Source organism: Struthio camelus, chromosome 5, assembly GCF_040807025.1.
Source record: "Struthio camelus isolate bStrCam1 chromosome 5, bStrCam1.hap1, whole genome shotgun sequence".
In the NCBI taxonomy this organism is placed as follows: domain Eukaryota; kingdom Metazoa; phylum Chordata; class Aves; order Struthioniformes; family Struthionidae; genus Struthio; species Struthio camelus.
In genome coordinates this window covers 42,756,612-42,781,311 of record NC_090946.1, presented here as the reverse complement: position 1 = coordinate 42,781,311, position 24,700 = coordinate 42,756,612, and the positions used below count along the sequence as shown (strand labels likewise).

General features: G+C 40.0%; 1 protein-coding gene across 10 annotated transcripts in view; it reads right to left on the bottom strand.

Annotated features, from left to right (window-relative positions):
* STARD9 (StAR related lipid transfer domain containing 9) overlaps nucleotides 1–24,700 on the bottom strand; it is a 115,575-nt gene that overhangs the window by 10,714 nt on the left and 80,161 nt on the right. For 8 of the 10 annotated variants that reach the window (XM_068945997.1, XM_068945999.1, XM_068946002.1 and 5 more), the window contains 3 exons: nucleotides 18,005–18,195; nucleotides 12,121–12,601; nucleotides 25–11,235 (listed from right to left, as the gene is read on the bottom strand). In XM_068945997.1, the coding sequence (XP_068802098.1) occupies nucleotides 25–11,235; nucleotides 12,121–12,601; nucleotides 18,005–18,195 (11,883 nt within the window). The remainder of the gene's footprint in view (nucleotides 1–24; nucleotides 11,236–12,120; nucleotides 12,602–18,004; nucleotides 18,196–24,700) is intronic. The other 2 variants (XM_068945998.1, XM_068946001.1) reach the window with 1 other exon arrangement.

Sequence of the window (24,700 nt, the reverse complement as noted above, 5' to 3'; positions counted from 1 at the left end):
ACAACACCATTTTAAGTAATTTACCTTTCATAAAGTTGCTGCTTTACTGGAATCGACATCAGGTCATCTGTGGTTCCGCTCTGAAGAATTCTCAGCAGCGCGTCTGTCTCCCCAATGCCGTAATTCAGCTTTGCTTCGGTGAGCTCCACAGTAAGGGGGTGCTGGTGCAGATCCAGGTGTATGCCAGACATAATCTGAGCACGTTCTCTCTGAAGTCTCTCAATCTCTCTGTTTCTGCTTTCGCAGAGCTGAGATTTTCCTTCCATTTCTGTTGCTTGTTTGCTTCTAGGTTTCTTTTCTACCTGACTTCGTAAATCAGCCATACTGCCACTCAAGCTAAGTAAGGAAGAAGGAGGACCCCCCTTAAAACCACACCAGTTGCTAAATTTATTGTGTATGGGTAAGTCACGAAGACTGTAGCTCCGAGGCCTGTGAGGCTTTGCAAAAGTCGTGTTTCTGTTCAGAAGGATTTCAGTGTCACATTCACTTTCAGACAGAGAATCTGTATTGTCATCTTGCAAGGAAGTCTGCACTTCGCTCATGTCAGAGAGAGGGAGAGGGCAGCTATTTTCATTTTTCCAAAAGAAATCAGGAAATTGTAGAGAAGATGCTTCTACCTGAGGTTCTGAAGACTGGTCAGCATTTGTCTTACTTGAAGAAGTGGCACTAATTTCTTGATTAAAAAGTAAGTTGGAATTTGGAGGTGAGTAGTTATGAAGCAATGCAGTATCAGAATTATCCACATGCTTTTCATGCCTGATTCCTCCTAAAGAGCCTCTTCCTCTCCTTGTGACATACATACAATGAAGTGAACGTTCCAGCGGACCGTGGTCTCTAAGGCCATCTGTTAAAAATTCCCTGTGGCCAGAGACCTCTAATGTACTACTAGAGTGATACAGTCGTTTCGCACAAATTGTAGTGTGTGTGTCAACCATGAATCTATGCTTTTGTTTCAAGTCTTTTGTACCATCTCTTTCTAAAAGCTCTTTGGCTGCATTCTTATCTGCACAACTGCCAGATTTCTTTCTTGTGTCCTTGTTGTTTCTAGAAGTGCTCGATTCACTGTCAGTTTCTGTCTGTGAAAAGTTGTCCACATGAGGTTCCATGCCAGACTGTGGTCCAGACCTCTGCTTTCTCTGCCTGTGAAGTGGACTTGAAGTATCACTGGAATATTCCAAAGGCCCTTTAGAAGCTATCTGGCTGTTTGGACTAGCACTAAGAGTAAGAATTGGAGAAGAGGCCCTATCAACTAACAAGGTGTTTTTGTGACAAAGTTTTCTTTCTACTGGAATCTCCATTTCATTGACAGTTCTCTTACCCTGAGCGTAAGTTGCTGGAGATTGCAAGGAGCTATTAGTAGGGCTGCTAACTATAGTGCATGAAGAATCATCTTGCCCTGAACTTTGCAAAGATGATGCAATAGATGAAACTCTGGTATTAGCAAAAGCAACATTCTGCTGCGCATTTAAAGTTTTTTGAAAACCGAAGATAGGAGTGGAGGTTCTGGGTAAACGAGGCAGACGCATAAAGGAATCTTCCAAAATGCTATCAAGACTGTCATGGAAATCAGGATTACTTAAGGTTCTCATCTCAGTTCTTTCTTGTGTTCTTTCTTTGAGAGAGAGCATTTCCTCTTTCCCTTCGGGAATCTTACCTACTGCACCGGCACCTATCCCTTTCAAATCAACGTTTACTGCCTGAGCTGCCCTCAATTCATTTTCCATTTTTGCCTGCACTAGTTTTTCTTTGTGTTTGCTATGAGGTTCTGAAATCTCAGTTTGAATGCCTATATCTGCTGTAGTTTGAGTGCAGCTATCTGATCTAATAGCCTTTACAACCTCTTCCATTCTCTTTTGCTTGATTTTGGCATTCTGTTCGTTATCTATAATATTTTGTTGAGAGAGGTTTCCCAAGAGTTCAGAAGTGTTCTGAAGAAGCTGTGAAAGATGCATGGATAGGTTCTGCATGCTTGCCCAGGAAGAAGGTTGCTGAAATAAATCTCTGCTTGTTTCTTGCTTTCTTGCAGAAACATCTGTATAGCTTCTCTGGTGTCTTCTCTGTCTTCTATACCTTCCTGTAATTGCCGTTTGTGTTCCCTGCTCACGTGTAATTCCTGTTAGTTTTTTCGAAGACCTTTCTGACTCGGAAGGATATAACAGTACGATTTCATCGACTTGCATTGAAGAGTTACCAGGTTGTGCAGAAGGATTATCAAAACTGGCAACATTATTTTCTGGATTAGTTTCCAGTGTTTCACTGGATACATTGCTATACTGCTTGGTACTGTCACTTGGGTATGCAGATTCAAAGCCCTTTCTAATATTGTGCCATCCTTGAAGATCTTCAATGCTGCTTAAAGTGCTTGATAAAACTTTTGCTGTAGCATATGAACTGAGATGAGAATGAAAAGGAGAATTTTGAGAATTCAATCCATTGTCCACACTGGAACATCTCATAACTTTACGATTATCTAGGTTTAAAGGAATTTGATTGCAAGAGACATCACTTGCACTTCCAAAAACATACTGTTTCCAGCCAATCTTGCAAGATCCATCTTGTTGCCATGGATGAACGTATGGATTGATATCGCTTGAACTAAAATGCATTGCATCTTTATTGTCTTGTAAAAACAAATCTGTTTCTTCTGACTGGCATCCAGCTTCAACCCTCCCTTCACTACACTGAGCTACAGAACTACTCTTTGAATGGATATTTGCTTCTGCACCAACAGAGCGGTGAGCTATGGGCAGTAATGATGATGGAGAACGAACAGTGCAGTCTTTTAAAGACTGGCTGCTTTGAGTTCTCTCCCCATAATTGTGTAAATTTTTTGGATTATAGTTTTCAGATTTCTTAGTTTGTTTCATTCTCTGCTGAAATTTGGATTTAGATTTAACCTGTAGAAAATTCTTTGATTCCTGCTTTGAAAATCTTTCAATTCCATGAAGATCATCTTCAGTTGGTGATGGAGGCTCTACACTCATATTTAAATCTTGTAGTGATCTAGATGCAGCAGATGACGAAAGAGCCGCTTTAGATGAAGCTTCCAAAGTGTATTCCAGATCAGAGATCACAGCAATAGCTGGGGCTGATAGTCTATGACTTTGTAAGTAAGGTTGCTGTTCACTTTGTTTAGAGCTCTTTGTATTCTGTGTAGTAAAATATGATCTTTTGCTCCTGAATTGCACCAGTTTGGATTCTTGTGGAGGCAAATCATGATTTTCTGGTAAAAACTTTAGGGAGGTATTTTGATTATTCATTACAGAAAACTTTAGTCTTTCTGACTTCAGAGTGTTATTCTTTACTATAGCATCTCCTGTTCTTGGACAATCGTCTGCATCATCAGCAGGGGTATCGACACTTGAACCTATATTATTTTTGCCAAATAAAATCTCTTTTCTACTATCTGTACTTGTTCTGCTTGGATTATCACCACCTGTAGGCACATACTGACAAAAGTCTTGCAGATCTAGAGGCTTTTTTTCAAAACCTGAGACAGTGTGATACAGTCCTCTAGGATCAATGCTACTGCTATGTGTAGGACACGTTGGACCAGATGAATTGCACATGCGCTCAGGATCCGCATTAACATTTCCTGGATACAGATTTTGCAGCATTGCAATTTGTGGACCTATTAAATCATTCAGAGAATTTGAAGATACCATAGTTTGCACTTCACCAGGTTCTCTACTTAATGTTTTTCTCTGCTTTCTCTTCACTGCAGAAGGTTCAACCTCAGCATTTGAATGCAATTCTTCCTCATTTCTGGTAAGTACTTCTCTCATTTGTCCTTCTTTAATACGAATGGTCCTTCCAGTATCCCCAAGAGGTAATGATGGTAATAAAAGAGAATCGTCGTCGTCATCATCAAGTACTTTCTCTGGGTTTTCTGTGTGAACTTTCTGTAGTGGAACTTTACCCCAGAGGTGCTGATCAACTTTTGTATCATTGCCAAATTGTTCACTATTACTTCTATGTACAGATTCCCCATCTGCAGCAGAACCTTCACATGATTCTGTGTCAGATACTGGATAATGTTTGTTTTCTTTTGTGAGAGAAAGTAAAATACTTCCTGAAACAGGTGTTGGTTGGTCAAATACCACAGCCTTATCAGACTGAGTGTCTTGCATTTGTAAAACAGCAAATGGAGAATGCTTCAAAGTAGTTGTATGTGAAACATCGTATGTGCCTGTTTTACCATGGTCTGTATCTGCAGTTAAAGATGATTCTGAAAATGCTGTTAAGGATGAGTAATTAGCTTTTGGAAACGGCTGGGGAAAATCTCTTTCCTTTACAGAGCGCAGGTCTGCAGAACTGGAGGATACTTGCTCAGTCAAATAAGTGCCTTGAAGTGGGTCGTCAAGCTGAGTAAATACTGGAAACTTTGAGTCACCCAGTAAACAAGCAGAGTCAAAAGCATTACAGTTGTTGGAGCTTTGAAACAGTGTATCAGCTGGAATATCTTCTGCAGAGTAGGATGGAAGAGACTTTGACTCTTTACTGCAAATCTGTCCCAGCCTTTGAAAAGCAAGCAAGCCCGATTCTGGTATAGTCACATTAGAAGTGCAAGCGTAGTCCTCTGAGTACTCATGCATTTTATTTTCTCTTTCATTATCGCAGTTCTGGAAGGAATCTTGAATTGCTTCCCCCTTTTGATCTGTTCCCACAACTTCTTTATTGTTCTGAGCACCTATGGCCTCTGTAACTTTTGAATTATTTTTCCTTTCATCTCCTTTTTGATTTAGAGAGCAAACCTCAGGAAGAGGGACAGATACACTTAAATTGGTTGATTCACTTTCAAAGTATTTTGCTTTTTCAAAGAGAACATGATCATTTTTACATTTGCTTCCTTCGCTGCTGATTGAAAAATCTGAAAATGAGACTGGGCTATTCAGGCGACTAGCAGAATATTCAGAAGTGTAAGAATTTCTATTATTATTTAAAAACTCTTCACTATAATGTGCATTTTCCCGTGGGGACTTGTTCAGACTTTCTAAAAGGGTTGAAGTATTCTCAGAAACAGCGGTCTCTGGATGGTCTACACAGTACTCTTCAGAAGTCCCATATCCCTGAAGCTCTCTGGGCTCACTCCAATATCCAAACACATCTGGAAACCTTGCATTATCTTTTTTACTGTTTGTTATAGTATAATTTGTGTTTAGACATTTCTCCTTCTCATCACATTGTGATAAACTCCATGAGTGAAGCTCTTTCTGAGCTGTAGCAATATCGTGAAATGTTCTTTGAGAAGAGATATCTAGTAAAGAATGCTTTATTTTTCTCATATCTTCCATCATTTCTTTCTCTGAAGAAGAAATCAAGCTTGAACCATCCAAGAGCAGTGAATGAGACACAGTGGCACCCTTTTTCTCTGTGTCTTCTACAAAATTAAAACGGTCTTTTGATAGTTTGTTAACCATTAAATCCATGCTATGCTCTTCACGAGAGCTGTTAACATCTTGAATTATATCTTCAGAAGAATCTAATTTTTCCAAGGAAAATGAATTTCCTTCTGACCCTTGCTTAAGGGCAACAGTTTCAGATTCATAACATCCTAGACTATAGGGAGTAGAAGAGATGTCCTTCTCATTGACAGGTTGCCCAGATTCAGCAGAATCAGGTGCACTGTTAAGGGATCTTTTCTCCTGTCTGTCCAGCATGATCCTGCTTTGCAGGAAAGCAGCACTTTTACTTTGTATTTTATCAGAAAGTGATTTATCTACTCCCTTTTTGTCAATTTTAACAGCTGCGACAACACAGACTTCATTCTCCATTAACGTTTCATAATAAGGAAGAACAGCTCCCGTTCCAACACTGCTGTCAGATGGTTTTGTATGTCCTTTCAATGCAGTAGGAACATCTTGAACAAGATAGGAATTGTCACTTACTCCAGGGTATAAAAGATGATTTACAGACTGGCATGGGGAGTCTTTAAGTGAATCTTCTTGAATTTTTTCAGTAGACTTTAGTGTTGCTGGTGGATTTTGTCGCTTGCTGGTGTTTTCATTATTTCTAGAAAAGCTTGTAGACACCCACTGGCTTTCTCTTAAAATTTCATCTAATCTGCTATCATCATGTGTCAGTTGGCAGCTGTCTTTGCTTTCAGGGAACAGTTCATTCAGATTTTGTAGAATGATCAGTTCTACCTCCTCTCTCTCTTCTGCAAACATCTGCTTTTCTCTCTCTGCTTTGGCTACTTGCTCTAGATTTATCAAATGCACTTTCTCCTTCTCCTCAACTCTGGAGCCTACTGGATCCAATTCACAAATATCAGGGCTACTTCTAACAATATTTACATTCAAGTTTTCTGAATTGCCATCCTCAACATTTTCCACAGAGCAACTCATATACATATGGTTGTCCTCTTTAACATGGAGACTTTTAGATTCTCCTTCATTTCTGCATTGGTCTGTTCTAGTACTATCATCTACTAAACAGTCATGTACCTTGATGTCTTTAATCACTGTGTTTTTTATATCCATAGCAGAGTTCATTGAGCCACTATCTTCACTCATTTCAATAGGAACATGGTGGTCCTCTGTTAACCTTGAATCATCTACTGACAGAGTATTCTGTTCTAGTCTTGAAGCTGTAAGGTATCTTTCAGGGATCTCAGATTGATTTAAAATTTCCTCATCATCTCTGTCACAATACATCTGATGTACAGCTGGAGTCTCTTCAGTAAATAAAACAACATTTTCATCTGTGCATATGTCTTCTTGCCTTGTAACAACCAACCCCTCAGTGTTTGTCATGATAGTTTGTTCTTTGCTTCCAGTCACTTCACATCCATTAACTTTGTTTTCCTGATAAAAGCTTTCATGGGCTAAGCTGTTTGGTGTACAATGTTCAGTTAAATTGCTAGAACCTACTTGTTTTTCATTTTCAGATTCTTCTAAACTATTTCCTTGCCTACCTGTCATTATTACTGTTGCAGCTCTATCCTCTGTATTAAACACATTCTCCATTGTTGTGTTTCTCTGTAAAAGCCCTTCACAAGCATCAAGGAAGTCTGAAGTATTCTGAGGAAAATCTGTGGTGCTGGAGGCTGTGGCTGAGGAAGTGTTTTGGGCAGCAACAGAAAGCTCTGATGAATAAATACCTATTTCTGTTTTGTCTCTCATTTCATTTTGGCAAAAGCTACTTGTTTGAAGACAGCTATCAGAACACACAACTGCTTTTGATTCCTGAGTGTGTTCTACACCAGTGCTTACTACCTTTGATTCCTCTTTCTCTGTCTCTTCACGTGCTGCTGTCAGGCACAAGTCTGTATAAAACTCACACTGGACTCCACAAGCTACAATATCAATAGGTTTCTTTGGATTCTGAGTTAGGCTGCCTTTAAAATTCTCTCTGCTCCTGTCCTCAGTTTCACTGTGGACTTCGACTCCTGGGGAGTCATGTAAACTTTCTGTCTGTCTGGATTTACTTCCCAATGTATTTTCTTCTAGTTTGATTACAGCATTGATCAATTTTGTCATTTCTTCTTTTGTACTCTGATAAGGAACCATAGTTTCTTCTGAATGAGTTTCTGCATTTTTAAAAAACTTGCATTTTTCATTCCTATAAGGACTTTCCTCTTGGAAAACAGCAGCTAATGCATTTGTGTTGTATTCAAATACTCTTCCAGACTCTGAGTTTACATACTCTCCAACAAGCAAAATGTTCTCTGGACAATCGCTTTCAAAAAGGACTTCTTTCTCTTCTCTTGAATCAAGTAAAGATCTGTTCTGAATTTCTGTTTCCAACACACTGGTTGCATCAAATTCCACAGAAATATCAGTCCCAAGCAGATTGTTTTTCTGCCCTGTTGATTTTGAACAGCATGTTGTGCGAAAGCAGTTAGAATGTATCCTTGAACGACTTTCTGGGGCACTAGCTTCTATAGTCAGGTTAGATCTGTCATCACAATCTCCTTTCACTGTTGTGACATGCTCCAATAGTTTATCATATTTTTCAGTCTCAGAAGCACTTTGAAGAAGATTAGCTTTCGTTGCAGCTTGGTAAAATTTGCCTGAATCAGGTTCTGGGAGCAAATTATTTGTACTTTCAGAAATAGCAGTAGGGAAGAGCTCAGTGCCTTTCCCATTTGTGTTCACTGTGAGGTAACCTACCTCATTTACCACTAGGTTTTTATATTTGGATGAAAGTTCTTCCTGAACTACAGACTGAGAACTCAAGATATTGTGTTCTTTACTTTCACTACTTTCTTCTCTTATGTTATCAGCGCACAACGTAGAGTCTTCTGAAATATGTTGGAGTAAGCAACTTGCAGGACTGTTTGCTAGTGAATATTCATGGGAGTAATTTTTTAAAACAATTTTGCTTTTAAATTCATAATGATTTAATGAAGACAAGTCTTCATCCTTTGCTTCATATTCTTCATTATCTCTGAATGAAGGCATCTCTGAGACAATCTCTGTCAAGCTGTCTGTGCTTGTTTTCATACAGATTATCTCTTTTTGAGATATTGCTATTGGTGTGGCAGATTGGTCATAACTTGCACTGTGAGCAAAAACTGAAGGGTTGCATTGGTATGTTATTTTCTCTGAAGAAAAATCTGTGTCTGTTATTTCTTCTGCAGACATTTGTTCATAATCCATATCTTGCATCATTTCCAAATTGCTTTCCCCAGACCTGAGGAGACCTACCGTAACAGCTGATTCTGCTCCTTGTCCAACGAATGTCGGAAGCGCATAACTGCTTACTGGATAGCAGCTTGTGTCATTGAGAAAGAAACCCTCATCACAACATGTTGGTATTTCCCTTCTTGGAAAGGGTTGCTCATGGTTTCCAAATTGTAGTTGTTTTACTGTAGATGTCTGTGTTGAGGCCATATTAAGAGCAAGTTCTGTAGAAGATCCAGTGGCAGGGGCACAGACAGGTGCACTTCTGGTGTCTGAATCTGTTATCTTTGATTCTACCATCAGGTTACCACAGTCATCATCTAGGTCATCTTTTTCAATAGTTCTGAAGAAATCTTCTTCTAAATCTGCATCTACACAGCCATTTCTCTGCTCCAAAACATGCACAGGCAACATGGAAATAAAAGGTATTTTTTTCAGATTATGATCTTTTGGCAGCGCTGGATAAATTGTGGGGAGAGAATCCTCTTCTTTTCCAGACGCAGGTGACAAGCAGTCTGCAGTGGAGGTGCTTTCCAAACAGCTGAATGTTTGTGTGCTTTCTGTGGTAGACCGATAAGTAGGTAATTCATTGAGTTGTTCATGTTCAGGATGAGTTGACCCTGAATGTTCACAATAATCATGTTTTGCTGAAATAGGAAGAAAAGTAGAGCTTGGTCCTACTGAACTAACAAATGAGGACATTACACCTTGAGATTCCAAGAAAGTATTTTCATCAGAGTTTGCCCATCCTTTAAGAGTCCTATTTAATGATCCATTCTCAGAAACTCTGCTTGCATCTGCTGCTGTTTCAGTTTCAGGTAAAGGTACTTCGGATGTGACAGAGGAGAACACTGCATTTATTTCATTTATACCATGTGATAAATGAGTAATGCTGTTTATCTGCTTTGTGCCAGAAACAAAAGACACTTCAGCAGCTGACTGTTTCAGATCATCTTTCTTCAACCAACCCTCTGGTTTGCTCAAAGGGCACAGATGAGCATCTTGAAATTCCAAATTTTCCTGGGAAGAAGGTGCTGTGATTCTGGGGCTACTTATTTCACCCTTCAAGTCACATGAAGGCCAAGCACCAGTAGTAAGCAATGGATTTCCACTTGTGTAATACAATCCTCTATCAAGAGATCTTTCTTGTTCTACAAAAGAGACCTTTATCTCCTTCAGCAACTGCTTGCAAGCATTACTGGAAGCAGGCTGTGCTTCAGTATCCAAATAAAAGGAGCTGCTTAGCTTCAGATCATAATTTGTCCCTTCTGCATCTCTGTCACAGGTCTTGAGTTCATGGTCTTCCTCAGTTTGTATAGTTGGTGACCTAGGAGACTGTAACTTCCAAAAAATCTCTGCTGGCATTTCATCAGATGAATCAGATTTGGATTCTTCTATCAGCTCTTCTGCTGGCATCTCTTCTCCATCAGCCAAGCTGTCCAGAGAAAAACTTCTTTCCGCTTTTCCCAGTCTCCTACGCGATGCATATGATGTCACCAAAGATGAAACATGATGATCAGTTCTGCTTTGGTAAAGCTTAGCTGGCTCATTGTGGGCCTTTAACTTGTGAAGTCGGCTTTTATTTTGCTTTTTGGCTTTATTTTCCTTTTCGACGAGAGAATCTTGTGACATTTGACTGTCATCACTCTCAGAATCTTCTGGATTGGCGAGACATTTATTCCTGTCAAAATCTTCTTGTTTCAGTTTCTCTGTGAAAGCTTTTGCATAAGCACAGGAGAGAGAATCTACAGAGTAAGAACTGTCAGTATCAGAAATCTCATTTTCCTCATCCTCTTGCCAGTTCCCTAGCACATCTGCCACTGTTTTGGACACTCCAGCACTCAACATCTCAGCACTGTGCCATTTTTTTTCAACATAACAGAGTGGTGCCTGTGTGTTCATCTTGGTGAGATTTCCAACTGATGTTGCTGCCATCAGAAATTCTTGCCGTTTCTCACAACTTGGCCAGACTGAGTTTGGCACTCTCTTCAAATTCTTTGCTGTTTGGCTTAGGTGCGGTGATGGTGGCTTTCCGTACACCTCTGTTTTCATCATTTCTTTAGGAAAGTTTTCTGAAGAACTGTGGCCTTTTGCATTGATATCCATTCTAGTCTTTTTATTGGATATCTGAGCTATATTTTGTTCTCTATATCTGCTTACAGGCTGACTTAAATCTCCTAACACCTTTGCTTTCATCATTCTTGTTCCTGTAATAAAGGTTTCAGGTTCATTTTTCTCTTTAAAATGATCAGGAGAGCAACTTTTAGAGGTCTGGTTTTGAGATCCAGTTTCCCCTGGGCTGTCATCCAACTTTTCAATTTTTTGATCAATTCTGTTAATATGATCCATGACAGCTGAATCATTAGCGATCTTTTCTGCTCCTTTTTTATTTCCAAATGAGGATACTTTTTGTTTTTCACTTAGCTGCCTCTGGACTGGAAAGGAGGTACCTTTTTCATCATTAAGGTCATCTCTCCCGGAAACGTCTTTAGCTTTTCTGTAAAGATATTCTACAGATGACAGCTTCCCTGATGGACTGCCTTCACAGCATTGATCAGTATTTGGTGAGGTAGATAACTCCGAGACAGTCTCCCTCTTCAACAAACAGCTAGGGAAACAAGGAAGAAAAAGCCTAATGTTCACTTGAATAATGTACTTTAAAATGCTTCCACACCAGTAATGTCTTGCAGGTAAGAGTAGCGACACATGAAGCAGCAATCTTAACGGCTTTCAAAAGCAACTTCTAGGAGAGAATAATAATAATAAAAAAATTTTTATCATTAACCATATAGTCCTCTACACTTCCTAAAATATTTCATGTGACACAAACGAGTGGCTTGATGCTAAAGTAGAGATATGGTATTTTTCTATGTAAGCTTAAGTAGCTGCAGATGTTAGTTAAAAACAGAGGATAGTTCTAAGTCATAGAAATCCACTTAGCAGAGTTCAGCTATTCCTACCATCCAGGTCCACTGGAACATGTTGTGGTAGGCACTTTTAGCACCTCAGTTTTCTAACACTGTGAAGGGAGGTGTATTTAGCTGGAGAAAAGCTGGCCAGCTGCAAAGTCCAAACTAGAATCACCCTAGAGATATAAATATTCTAAGAGAAGAGTTTGACCATAATCAAGATAAAATCATGCATAAATTAGTATTTACCAACAGTGTGAACAAGGTAAGAACAGAGAGTTAAACCAGTTCTATAAAACATTCACACTGAGGTAAAATGTGCAGAAATGCTTGAGAGAGGAAAGAAAAAAATAGTGAGAAAGACAACGTCAGAAGGCTAAGCAGGGAATGCAAGGTACAGATCTTAGCAAAAGTGACACAGAGCCCCAGTGTGATATACAATATTGTAAGATTGGTGATACCACAAGTTTTAGGATTGTTTCAGTAAGTTGAAAGGCATTCTGGGTTATAGGTGGCCGGTGAAAATATCTTGAATTTAAATTACTTTTAAAAAGTGCCAGAGGAATCTATTGACGTTAACTTACCTGGGTACGTGGGGCAGACGGAGGTAACAGAGTGAATGCCGCCTGTGTTGCAAGGAACTTGAACCCAATGACTTCCTTCGCTTTTCCAGCTGACAATCGCAAGAGGCTGCTGCAATATGTTGGTTCAGGACTTGGGATTGTTTCACATTGTCTTCGTTTAGCCAGCAGCTAGCCTCCAGCTGCTCTAGGTTTTGCTTGGCTTCCAGTAACTTCTGCTTTTTGACTATCCTTTCCAGCTGGAATTTGACCTTTTTCCGTCTTATATTTCTTTCTGCCTTTTTTAAGGCGTGTATTCGCAAGAGCTCCAGCTGCACCAGTCTCTTCTGGTTCTGCTCTAGCAGGGAAGGGCAGGTTTCCAGCCCAACAGTACTCTGTACCTCAGCTTCTGCATACAGTGTAGATTCTGTCTGCACTGCAAATTCCCTCTGTTGCTGTTGCAGGGCAGCCAGTCGGTTATTCTCATTTATAAGCCACTGCTGGTCTGTAAACAAAATGATTGAAAGAAAGTAAAAATAATAGGAAAAAAAATTATGGTTATTCTGTTTCTTAATTTAATCAGCCTTGAGAGGCCATTTGAGAAAAGAATTTCTAGGCAGCAGAGCAAAGTCTTCACAAGACGCAGAGAAAAACGTATCATTACGGCACGTTACTGAAAGCCTTTCCATTGGGATAAGGACTCGGCCACTTGCAAGAATGTAGGACGAGTAGGGGCTTGGCTGCTAAGGCTAAGGGGAACTGGTGGACAAGACCTTGTTTGTAAGCAAAAAATGAAATATTCCAAATTGATGCAGAGTGACACAATCAATTTCTCAAAGATTATACTCAAACATCATCTCAGTTTTGTTCTTAAAATGGAAATGTTTAAAGGGTCTAAGTCCAATTCTGTGCATTTTCATGCAGATGGTATAATTTCACATTAAGGAACTATGACTCCAGTAGCTTTTTACTGTGATATACGCTACTACTTCTGCCTTAATTATTCTACAGCCACATTTTAAGGTTTGCACGTGTGACTTAGGAAATTAATGTATGTGTATTGAGAACAGAGTTTTCAAGGGAACTGGAAGAGACTGTCATACAGAGCTGAATACAGCCTCTCTATATTAAGATAGGAAACTGAACTGCATAAACATGCTAATGAGACTGCAACTGGTAAATTGCAATCTTAAAGTGCTATCAACCGCTCATCATAGTGTTGGAGCGTTTTACAACTATTTTAAAATGAACATTTCTGTCTGTGCCTCTAAGATCTATCCTTTACTCTTTAGCAGATATAATTTGACTGAACCAACAAAAAAATACATGCAGACTATTTTCTCTTGTTTATCTCAGCATGCTGAAAATGAGGAGAACTTAAGTCTGGCTAAGGGTATTTGTGTTCAGCCCAGAAAAACAGCAAATTCTGTGCTTGCTCTTATCAGCGGCAAGTTCAGTAAACCAGTTTGAAACCTGAAGGCTCGACCTCTCCTCACTCAAGTCAGGACGTATTTCATTTCCAGGGATAGCTGCCAGCTACAGCTGGGCCTGTGGATGTGCACGCAGCTGTAGGAGTGGGTTTGAGATGATGCTGTAAGGGAGCCTCTCAGTAGCTACCTGCCAGCCAGTTCTACCGTCCTCTCTAAACCCTTCAGATGGAAACCTCCCATGCAACAACAAACACTGAGTGTTGTCTGGTTGAGGCAGAGCAATAATCACAAAATCTGCTACCTATTGCAACTACATCTGCGCCAACAAGCAGTTGCCAAAACATCTGTCTGAAACCTACTTATCCCATACATGAGCACCTTGGTAGGTAACGTACTGGAAACGAATCAAATACTCTCATGGCAACTGTGCAGGTGAAACTAACACAACCTTTACCTGCCAGGATGAACAAGACAAGACTCCTATCACCAGTCAATACATATTTTTCATAAAATCACCACTCCACTCCATACAGAGAGTTAGCATCTCCCCTTTCACGCATGTCCCCAATGATTTCATAAATGCTAAACAAATATGCTCTTCTCACAAATCAGTTGATTAACTTCATTAAGTTAATCTCAATGTAACTGTTCTTCACTTTTAATTAGCTTGAAGTTTGTTATTTCTTCCTTAGCAGAAGGGCCTGTAGGCTTCACAGTTTGTCCATTTGATACCAACTATTTCAGTTTTGACAATAAAAAGTTACATCTGCTTGCATACTGTGACTTCTCTAAATATTCAAAGAACCTAATCTTTGCAAGTCAATGGGAAAGCAGTAAAAAGCACAGAACATAAGGCTGATTTGTGTTTAAATTCTCAAACAAGACCACTTTATTCCATGCAGGGGATGTGCTTAGAGGTGTTTTAGGGTGCACTGGCCTCAATCTCAGATATAATGGACTGCAACAATTATAGATTTAGATTATATCTCATGACTTGGACATGATCTCCTAAAGAAGCAGAGTTTGTTCATTTTTATGCTGCTATAAATAGATACATACTCAGATGCACAGAGGAAATCAAAAAGTATCCATAGCTGACAGCAGTATAAAAATCACAGACAAGGTTTCTTCACAAGTAGTGCATTTTTTAAGGACATAAGCATTTCAAAACACTTCTGTCTTCCCAACAGCAATGCTTTCTCTGGCTGGGTTCAGCTTCAGTCTGCAGTCCTTTACTGAGGAACTAACTTTACCTATTTAGGGGGTTAGGAAATAAGAGGTGTTTAAGTTTGACATGATGAATGAGGGCTACCTGTAGCTTTACATAAGGCAGCTGAGCTGCGAGAGAGGAATTTTGGGCTGTGGTAGTTTCTGTAATGTAAAAAAAATTTAACTATAATTAGTGCATAGCCATCGCTAGGATCACTTGCTTGGTGGCTACTGATCTTGTTAAACATCGCTAGTGATTCCTGCTACAAGGAGTCTCCTGCCCTGTTTGCACTGGCAGCAACGCGCACAGCACATGCACAGAGGTAGGGGTTCCAACTCTGTGGTTACTCTGTCGATAAAAGGGAAGCATTTTAGTCATGATCACAAGTTTTTTTCTTAATAACACCTTTAACTTTTATATAGAGAACAGTTTTCTCAACTCTTTATCTTGAGATCTGTACTCTGGTGTGTTTCTAGCAAGCAGGAAATTTGGCAGATGAGCTTCGCTGTAACAGAGCTGCAAGCTCCGAGATTCTAATTAAACTGCTCACAAACTCGCCTCCATCAGGACCTGAGGAACAGAGAGAGCAGAAAAGGCAAGAGCACTCTGGTGAACTGCCAACTGAAGATTTATATTTGGCTTGCAAAAACTGCCTCCCTGGCTAAGCTTCTCATGAACGCAGCTGAAACAGCAGAACTGGATAGGAGCAGAGAACAAGTCTACAGAGTTGCAAAATAAAAATGCTTTGAGGGAGCTTTCCTGGTTCCCTGTACTACCTACATAGCCTACTTCTACCTCTGCTACATCCCATCTCCACAATTTTCACTTCAAACTCTTCCTTGTGGTTGACATAATTGAAAGACGACAGACCACATGAGTTTAGGTCTGACAAACCTTCAAAAATTCACAATCATCTTCCTCTTCCAGGAGCTAATAGCAGATTTTGCCAAGTAGGAAATGTGCCTTTGTATCAGGCATACTTTGCTTGTCAAGAAACGTGGATCAAATGATTCATTAGAAGAAAACTAGAGAGCACTGCTACCACCTTATCTCAGTGGCCAAAAACATCTTGACATTTAAAATGTTCCCAAATCAGTCTATAAGCTCTTTAAGAGGGAGCCCAACCCCACCGAATCAAGCCTTGCTGAATGCATCTGCGTGCGAAGCAGCAGCTGTAGGGGCAAGGAGTCACTGACGGTACCAAATGCCTCTCCAAATAGGTTGGGGCTCCACCCTCTGACATAGCTATTTGCCATTCAAAATCTGATCACTGATGTAGCTTTTAGTGCTCTTGCATAACACACAGTGGAGAACTTCCTACAAATAATTCAAGTTGGTTTTTTTTTTAGTGCAGTATTGGTTTGAAACAGAAATTCAGCAATGGAAAAAAATCTAACATCACTAGTTAACCATCTTCAGGGTAAATAAAACCTACGTCTTATTTTTAACCCAAATCTGTCTCATTTCAGTTTCCAGCAACAGAATCTCTACATGCATTTTTTTTCTTCATGCTATCACAGCCTTGTACCTACTATTGTGATAAAATCAGTTCTAGCCAGCTCATGATCAAGGTAAGCAGAGAGAGCTCTCAGAATCCTGTGTTACTCTATGCTAGCCTATATTATGCTGTAATCACTCTTATGGCCCATCCCCAAATTTGCAATATCTTCTTAAATTGTGGATGCCAGAGCAAGACATAGCATAGCAAACAGTAGTCACACCAGTAGCTGGACAAGGAGCCTCGTAACGTATCATTTCTATCCCAAATCTAGCTGTTTGTATATGCAAAAATCGGCTTCTCTGGCTAGTGAATTTTCTATAAAGATATACCACAACATATCTTGACAAGTTTATCAGACCACGTCTCTCCCTAGTTGGCCATAACTTAGTTGTTCCTAAGAGGCAACAGGAACAAATGGAAAGAAAGAGGAGCATAAGAAAAGGGAGAACAAGAGGCTGTCAGACTTCTGTACATTCAATTCAGCTTCCTTTGAAATCAGCTAAGAAACCAGTATCGTTGAAATCTGAATTCAAAATGTTGTTTGGCATCTAGAGGGAAAGGCACTGCATGAACAGTGGTATAAGGCAGATTACAAAAGATACGTCAGCTTTTGCTGAGGCTTTCAAAGGATCCCTCAGCTTGAAATCCTTTGAGATTTCAAATGATTTCAAGCTTTTCAGGGCGTAGTTTGAGAGCTGAAGTACAGCTGAAGTCTGTGTCAGACTAGTAACACCAATATGTTACCCAATTACTTTCAGGTAAGCATCAGAACAGTAACTTTCTTTAATCTGGCTTACATAACATATGCACAGCACATCACTGAGGATCCTAGAGTCCTGGAAGAACAGTGAATGAATACCCTCAAAAAAAGGAGGATTTTTCCCACCCCGTTCAACTTCTATCTGGAAAATGCAGACAGACAACAACGACAATGCAGCTTTAACCTAAAATGAATTAAAACGCATTTCAAAATCTTCAAAACAAACTCTTGCTGAAAACTAAAGAAAATCAAAAAGTCTTTGATATAGGAGGTAATGGTATTGTCAAAAGGTGAAAGACAATAATCTTAAGAGAGGCCAAATAAGTTATCCCGCAACAGTGCAAAAGTGCTGCACCAGTTTCTTGTTTGTATGTTTGGGGTTTGTTTTGGGGGCTGTGGCAGGAACCTTGACTATATTAAAGAGTGGCAAAACTATCCTCCCCTTAACTGGGGCTGGGATTTTAGCTTAGTACTTCAATGTCTCACCTACATCTCTGATGTATTTTCTTTGGTTTTACTGTTTAAAAACCACATGGCAACCACATAAAATTTTTGACTTGTGGTCCTATGCAATTATTTCTCCTATGACCATCAGTTTCAGAATGGAATTCATTAAAAGCATGTGAAGACGGTCCATGGTACCTTCCCGGTGACATCATTAACGAAACGCATAGAGAGAGCACGTCACGCGACGTGTTGCAGCTCCACGTATCAGTTGTCTCAGAGGGCTCAGTGACACAGGGGAGCAGCACGCCAGCTCTCAGCACTGGCCTGCAAAACTGATTCAACAGTGCTGCTGGTGCACTGCAAAGAAGGCCCCTTATTCCTGTTAATCAAAGCTTCATAGCTGCTCTCAAGGGAAAGGCAATTAAAGGAGAAAAGTAGTAATAAGTGGTAATAACAGTTCCACCCACAATACAAAGCATAAATAGGACAAAAACACCATGAGTAATGAAAGAAGGCAGTAATGGAAGGGAAGTGGGAGAGAGGAGGAGGCAGGCACCCACTTTCTTGGATCTGCTGGTTGATTAGCGCTTGGTCATTTTCTAGTTCCCGCTCTGCTTTGATCTGTCCTGCAAGGATCTGCTGCTTCAACTCCTCAACGTAGAGTTGTTGCCGTTGAATTTGTTTTCTGTGGAAAGCTTCTTGGTCTCTCAGTTTCTGCTTGTACTCTTCATGCACAGCATCTATTTCTCTGCTGTTGGAAATGTTGACAGTGAATTTAAACCAGAAAAAAATACCAGACATTTGTAAGAAAACAAGTCATCTTACTGGAGACAGACTGACAACATTCAAGAAATTGTTTTATTCAATAGGAGTGCATTATGCCAAAAACTCATGATGGTAAAGTAGCTGTGTACATGCATGTCACAGTAGGCTACAACTCCTTACGCATCAGAAAAAGTCAGCAAGCATGAACTTTCTCATGATGAAACAGAAAATTCCATCACCACAGAGATAACAGCAAAAATAAATTAAAACATATTATCACTTGTCATTTTGCTGCAGATCTTCATAAAAGAAACTTGGGGAGAGGGGCTGTTTATATGTTATAAAACTTTGTAATATAGGGTATTTTTCATCTAAGTACTTCAAAGTGCTTTACAGAAAGGACAGACGTTCTTCTCTTTACAGATCAAAAATCCTCAACCTAGAAAGGGTTACAGGAATTGCTGAGATTACACTGAAAGTTACTGGCAGTACCAAGAAAAAAGAGATGCATCTCACAAAGTTTTATATCTCAAAAAGTTTTCTTTCTTTTATATAAAGTTTTTTATCTCTTTATATCCATGTCTCACCCAATTCTCTGTTGGATGCTACCACTACATCAGATTACTGCTTTTATATTTGAAGCAGAATTATAATCAGAATAGTAATTAACTTGTGAAAAACTCACTTAAAACCCTTCCAACAAGTTTGTTTCCCAACTGCGTGCCAAAATTATATACATACACACACATTCTCTCTCTTTGTAACAATCAAAGTAATCTTAGCTTAGAAATAAGCTTAATAAGTCTTAGCTTGATGCATGGTAGTATTGGATATCCATTGACACTCTGGAAAAGGGGACATATACTCTACCTTTCTACATATCAGCAAATTCTTCACACTGAAGTTGTATTTATGGAGGTGATGCATGATCTCTGCTTGCCTTTTCATTTCTAAACACCATATTGTTTTATGTAACCTCAGTAAATTAAATTTCTAAGTCTTGAAAAAGATTTTTAAAGAATATTTTACTAGTGAATTCAATGAGGTATTAAAGTATATTCATTATTCTTTTAAGGAGAACAAAGATATCAAAGCTTATAGAGTCCTTGAAGCTCTAAAGAAAACAAAAATATTTCAGAGGGAATGCTATGGAGACACCACGTGGTTTATAAAATCATTAGCACTACTGAGGCCATCTTCAAAAGCATGAGAAGAGCAATTGGCCTTTGATGCGTAGAAATGTATCTGACCATCTCTCTCTAGAACCTTGAGCATGTGTTTGTGGCAGTCATTTCTACAGCAGCAAATTCTTCTAATTCAAAAGGAGAACTTGGATTCTGTGTGCTAGATTACCAGGGGAAACAACTAAGCAGCCAAATTCTACAACTCTCCCTGAACACCTGTACCAGAACATCTATTTTCACTTTCTTAACAAGCACAAGGAAATCTTCACTTCATAAAGGCCTTAAAATTCTTGATAATTTAAAACATTACTATGACTTTCTCTTCCACTCACCTGAGAGAAACAAGATTTAGTGTGTTTTTAATGTTTATTTAAATGTAACGCTAGTGGGAATAGTGGAAGAGTAACATCTTCTGTTCGATTAATTTGATATTGTGCAAAAGGCCAGAGTGCCAACTTTGTCACTGCCATCTGCTAAATGGTCTGCATCTCTTTGGGACCCACAAAGACAAATTACAACAAGAACGGGCAGCTCCACGATCCATTCAGTCCTTGGTTTGACTGCTGAGATGTCAGCCATCTAATTTGTAATTTCTCCTCCAAAACAAACAGTAACTGAGCCCTGGGTAATCAGACTGAGATCTCTAGCTTATCATTTACCTGAAGTAGGTTTGAATTCACACTTACTACTGCACTGAACGACTCTGCATGTCCATTACAAATCTCAAGCCATTTCCACCCCCAGAAAACTACATCTGGCCTAAAGAGCACAAAACATCACTGCTGTGTAACGCAGACCTCTGTCTCCCGATTCTCATGTTTGTACTGCCATCAGCCTCTGAGGGCTGAACTCAGAGGTTAAAGGTAGGGTGGTTAAATAAAGAGGAATCACTTTTTGAACATACAGGTAAACGTGAAGGATCTTATTTAGAAAAAGCTCCCATGGTTTTACTGGTAGCTCTGAGGGAAGCTTTCGCTGAATTAAGTTTCCAGGATATGTTCCTTATTTTCCAAGGGAAGTGCAACGGAGCAGCAATATAATCTAGGAGGTTAAAGCGCTGATGGGAGACAGAAGACCTCTCTTCCGCTCACTTCGGAGCAGCCATGCTACCTCTGTGCTTTCATGTACTTCGGTCACAAGCTCTCCAGGGCAAGGACTGCCTCTGATGCCTATACACTACTCAATGTAACAGAGTCTTAATGTCAGCTGGTCTCTTCTTGCTGACATATTAAAAGTAATAAACCCTAATAGCACTGGTAAATGTTAAATCTCTGCCCACACTCTGAGGATGAGGTATTCTTTAGCCTGTTTTGCTAACAGACATATGAAACCTCTGATTCTTATGGTGGTATGATATTTGAAAAAATCTGAGCCTAAAATTGTCACCAGACGATTGCATGACCTTGGGCAAATCACTTAGAGATGCTTGAAAGCAGCAGGTATATTCATCCAAGAGGACTGAGGATCTATTAACCTTAGCAAATGCCAAACCAATTCAGTATTAGAAGAGCTGATTTCTATTCATTTATCACCATCATCAGTATTGCATATGAGATTGAGGAAATTGAGTAAGTCAGTGCCAATAAGGCTCAAAAAGCAGAGCTTGATAATAAAACAGTAGACAAAGAATTCTTGTTCCGCAACTCTTTTCTAAAACTAGATAAAATAAAATTCTTTCTATAAGATCTCTTACGTTATTCCTGACTGTGACTTTTTGCTCTCAGTGATCCTTTGCCACAAATCAACCTATAGCATTTTAAACCGTTTACAAGTCGAAACCCAGAACATTCAAGTATATGAAACAATTCGATGTTGCATTTCAACCCAGAGACCTCAAAATGCTCTGCAGAGGTCGTTAGGTAACATCTGTTTACAGTCGGGAGAGGGTTTTCACATGCTTTCCAATAGCACTGGCCCCCTGCCTCCATATTACAAAGCATCAGAGAATAAACACTGCAAACAATGCCCACAAAGCTGGGCTTGCTTGCTGCTCTCAGCAGCACTCACGTAGTTGCTGCTGTGCGTGGTAGTGGCTTTTTGCTGAACTCGCACGAAACCACAAGATCCTTTCCTACAGGCGTGTTTGTGTGCACTCGCAGCACAGCACTGGGCTGCCCAAACTAACGCTATTGTTGCCAGCTCTGCGCTCTGACTAAGCCTCCTAAAGGCAAAAATTACAAAGGCATACCCATATACCTCACTTTAAACCTTGGAAAAAGACATAGCACCGCAACCGTTACAGTACTATTACAGCCTATGTTTTGACAATGTAGTTGGTTGGTACGATTAGCTCTCTCGAGGGTTAAAGTTTCTATAGTAAAAGTAGATGCACTGTTGTCTTACCCTTGGTGAAGGCATATATCCTAGCTGCAGTTCTGTTGCTATTTCAGTGTCTTTGTCTTGTACCCTAACTTTTAACATTACCAAAAAAAAAAAAAAAAAACCCCAAAACCCCAACCCAAAAAACCCAAAACCAAACCAAACCAAAAACAGGCACGGCAGTAAAGACAGGTCCCAATACCTGAACATAGAGATTGAACATTAAACACTTCTTAAAGATGGTTTTTCTCAAGTGGAACCACCAGATAATGAAAATTCATGCACTGCCACTTATGTAATACAGGTATGGCAGAAGATGGAGGGTGTTTGTTTTTTTTTTAAATGGTGGTGAGACTAGTGCTCTAGAGAATAAAATGACTGGCTGGTTTGGGTTTGGGATACGGACCTGCCTCTCACAGACACTGCTGAAACCAAGAACATGAATTCAGAATACTCCCCTTGTACTTTTGAACATATCATGTCATGTCAACATACCCTCGGCTGGCTTTTGAAAATAACACCACAAACTAAACTTAAAAATGAAGTGGCAATGGCGCCAAAAGCCTGGTAGCTGAATCACCAACTAGACAATTTAAAGATCAATCAGTGTGTGAAATACATATTTGAATATTTGAATAATTAAACTAAACCCATATATCACTAATTTACAAAAAAACCATAACCATATTCTGAAACAGAGGTAGAGGAGGTCATTCATTTCTTTCTTCTAAAACATGTCTTAAACCAGATGTACTGATAAGATTTAGATCTGAAATACAGGAATCCCCTGTGATACAGGCGCGAAGCACGGCCCAATTTCTGCCGCCGCTTGCCTGCCTGCCTTCCCCGTAAACAACCTGCGCTCAGTGCAGTTCTAGCAGGAAATAAAATAACACCACCTCAGGACAGACATAAGACAATCAGCTTCGTTTCTGAAGCTATCAAGACTTTTCTCATACATGAAAAGCTTGCTTTCACAGGACCAGCACACTATGGCATATAGCATATTGAAAAATCAACTAAAATACCTAGGTATTTTAGGGCAGAGGTATCCCTGCCTAGAATTTCATAACACATGCAGATGCCTAGGTGCAGCACATGCAGCAAGAAGTGTCTACAGTTACCCCTCCTCCAAGTCAGCCTTTAAAAACAGCAAGCAAAACGACAGCAACAGAAAGACACCAACCTTAAACTAAATGTAACAACAAAATACTGAGAAAATCTTCACATTATGCCAACACTGCTGGGCTGTTTTTCCATCTCATCTTTCTCTCCCCAAAGTTTGCATGACGCACGCTAAACGAGCCATTTGTAAATCCACATTTTCTCCAGCCTGTTTTGTCGTCAGCCCTCTGGGATCCTATTGTGCAGTTCTCCTCCCCTCTTCCCCAAACACTTGCACTGCTGGCGCAGAGGCTGGCGGCTCCTACAGCATAATGCAGCTTGCAGTAACTATGGCAGCAATAGCTCTGTGCTGAGGCAAAACACTTTCTGCAACCAAGTCCTTTAGGCTCAAAGAGTGACTCAAGGGAAAGAAAAAATTAAAGAAAAAACAACTTGAGAAGCGGGGCTGCCTAAAGCAGAAAGTTATCAGTTTTCTCAAATAAAATCTCAGTCACGTTAGCATCCCCTTTCTTCTGCCTGCCTAGGCTCAAGTCCGTTTTTCTTTTACTGATGATTTTTTCCAGGAGAAGAAGAGTTAATAATAAAGCAGAAAAGAAGATTTTTGGCAAGCCATTTTGCACATTTGCAAAGCCCAGCGCTGCAGGCAATCCCAAGTCAGGGTTACGAGCCTACGCACTGATTGACATTTCGCCCCGCTCCATCCTCCCCCCCGCCACACGTGTCCAATCCGGGGCCCTCGGCACGCTGCCACCGCGCAGGGCCGGCGGAGAAGGCCGAGCGCATCTGCTTCTGCATAGCACAGAGGCTCCAATAAGCTCCTCTCAAATCTCGCCCTTCTCCTCCCCAAAGCAAAGGGAAGGGCGATGAAGAAGCAGCTGTGAAGACCTTGTGTCATCACCTCCCTTCAGCCTCGGACGCCCGTTACGCAATGCAAAGCGAAGGGAAATTAGAGGAGGAGACGGGGACAGAGAAATCAGTGAAAACAAGCAGCAAAGCCAGAAACCTTAGGAAATAACAGACCTTTGGAAAGGTGCACGCAAAGAGGAATCCCCTTCGGGGAAGTCACCATCATGCAAAAATGTCATGCACATTTTTGATGAGCTGGTTTACTTAAAAAAAAAAAAAAAAAAAAAAAAAAAAAACCACCACACCTCTGCAACTGATTTTTGCTGTTTTCCCGTGCAAAAAAAAACCTTTTTTCTTTGTCTAAACTCCCAAAACAACAGAAAGTAAAAGCTTTATCAAGCAACCCTTCAAACACTCTTCTAAAAGAGGCCTCTCTCTTTGGCAAGGAAGCACAGGCACAAGACGCAGACCCGCTCTAGCAAAGGTCACTGCTGCCTTCCACATGCCAGTTCAGCTGGGACAACAACCTGTCACGGTTCTTCCCCTCACGATTGCAACGTCATCTAGTGTCACCTAGTTTCCTTGCTAAACCACCATACTTGATATTGCAGTGAGTTTTAGACCTGCTAAAAGTGACATAGTGCATTTATTTGTGAAATAAAATATTTGAGGGATCTTTTAAGAGATTCAAAAGATTGCTTATATTTATAAAGCACTATGAAATTCTCAAATGAAAGCTGTTAAGAAGAACTTAGAGTATTATTTTTACAAACACTAGTTGGACATGTTAATTATGCCACATGAGAGTAAAAATTCTGTGGTATTCTACAGTACCAGATGCCTTATCTATAGACATTTTTTTCTTTCCAGTTAGTAGGATTTCATATATTCTTATAAGATGATTTTTTGTTTAGCTCAGAAGTTTAGGCACTTTCAGGGAATCAGAGATGAAACATGTTCCAAACAGCTAAAATTCATATTCAGCGTAGGCGCCAGAACAGCGTTTCACTTGCTGTG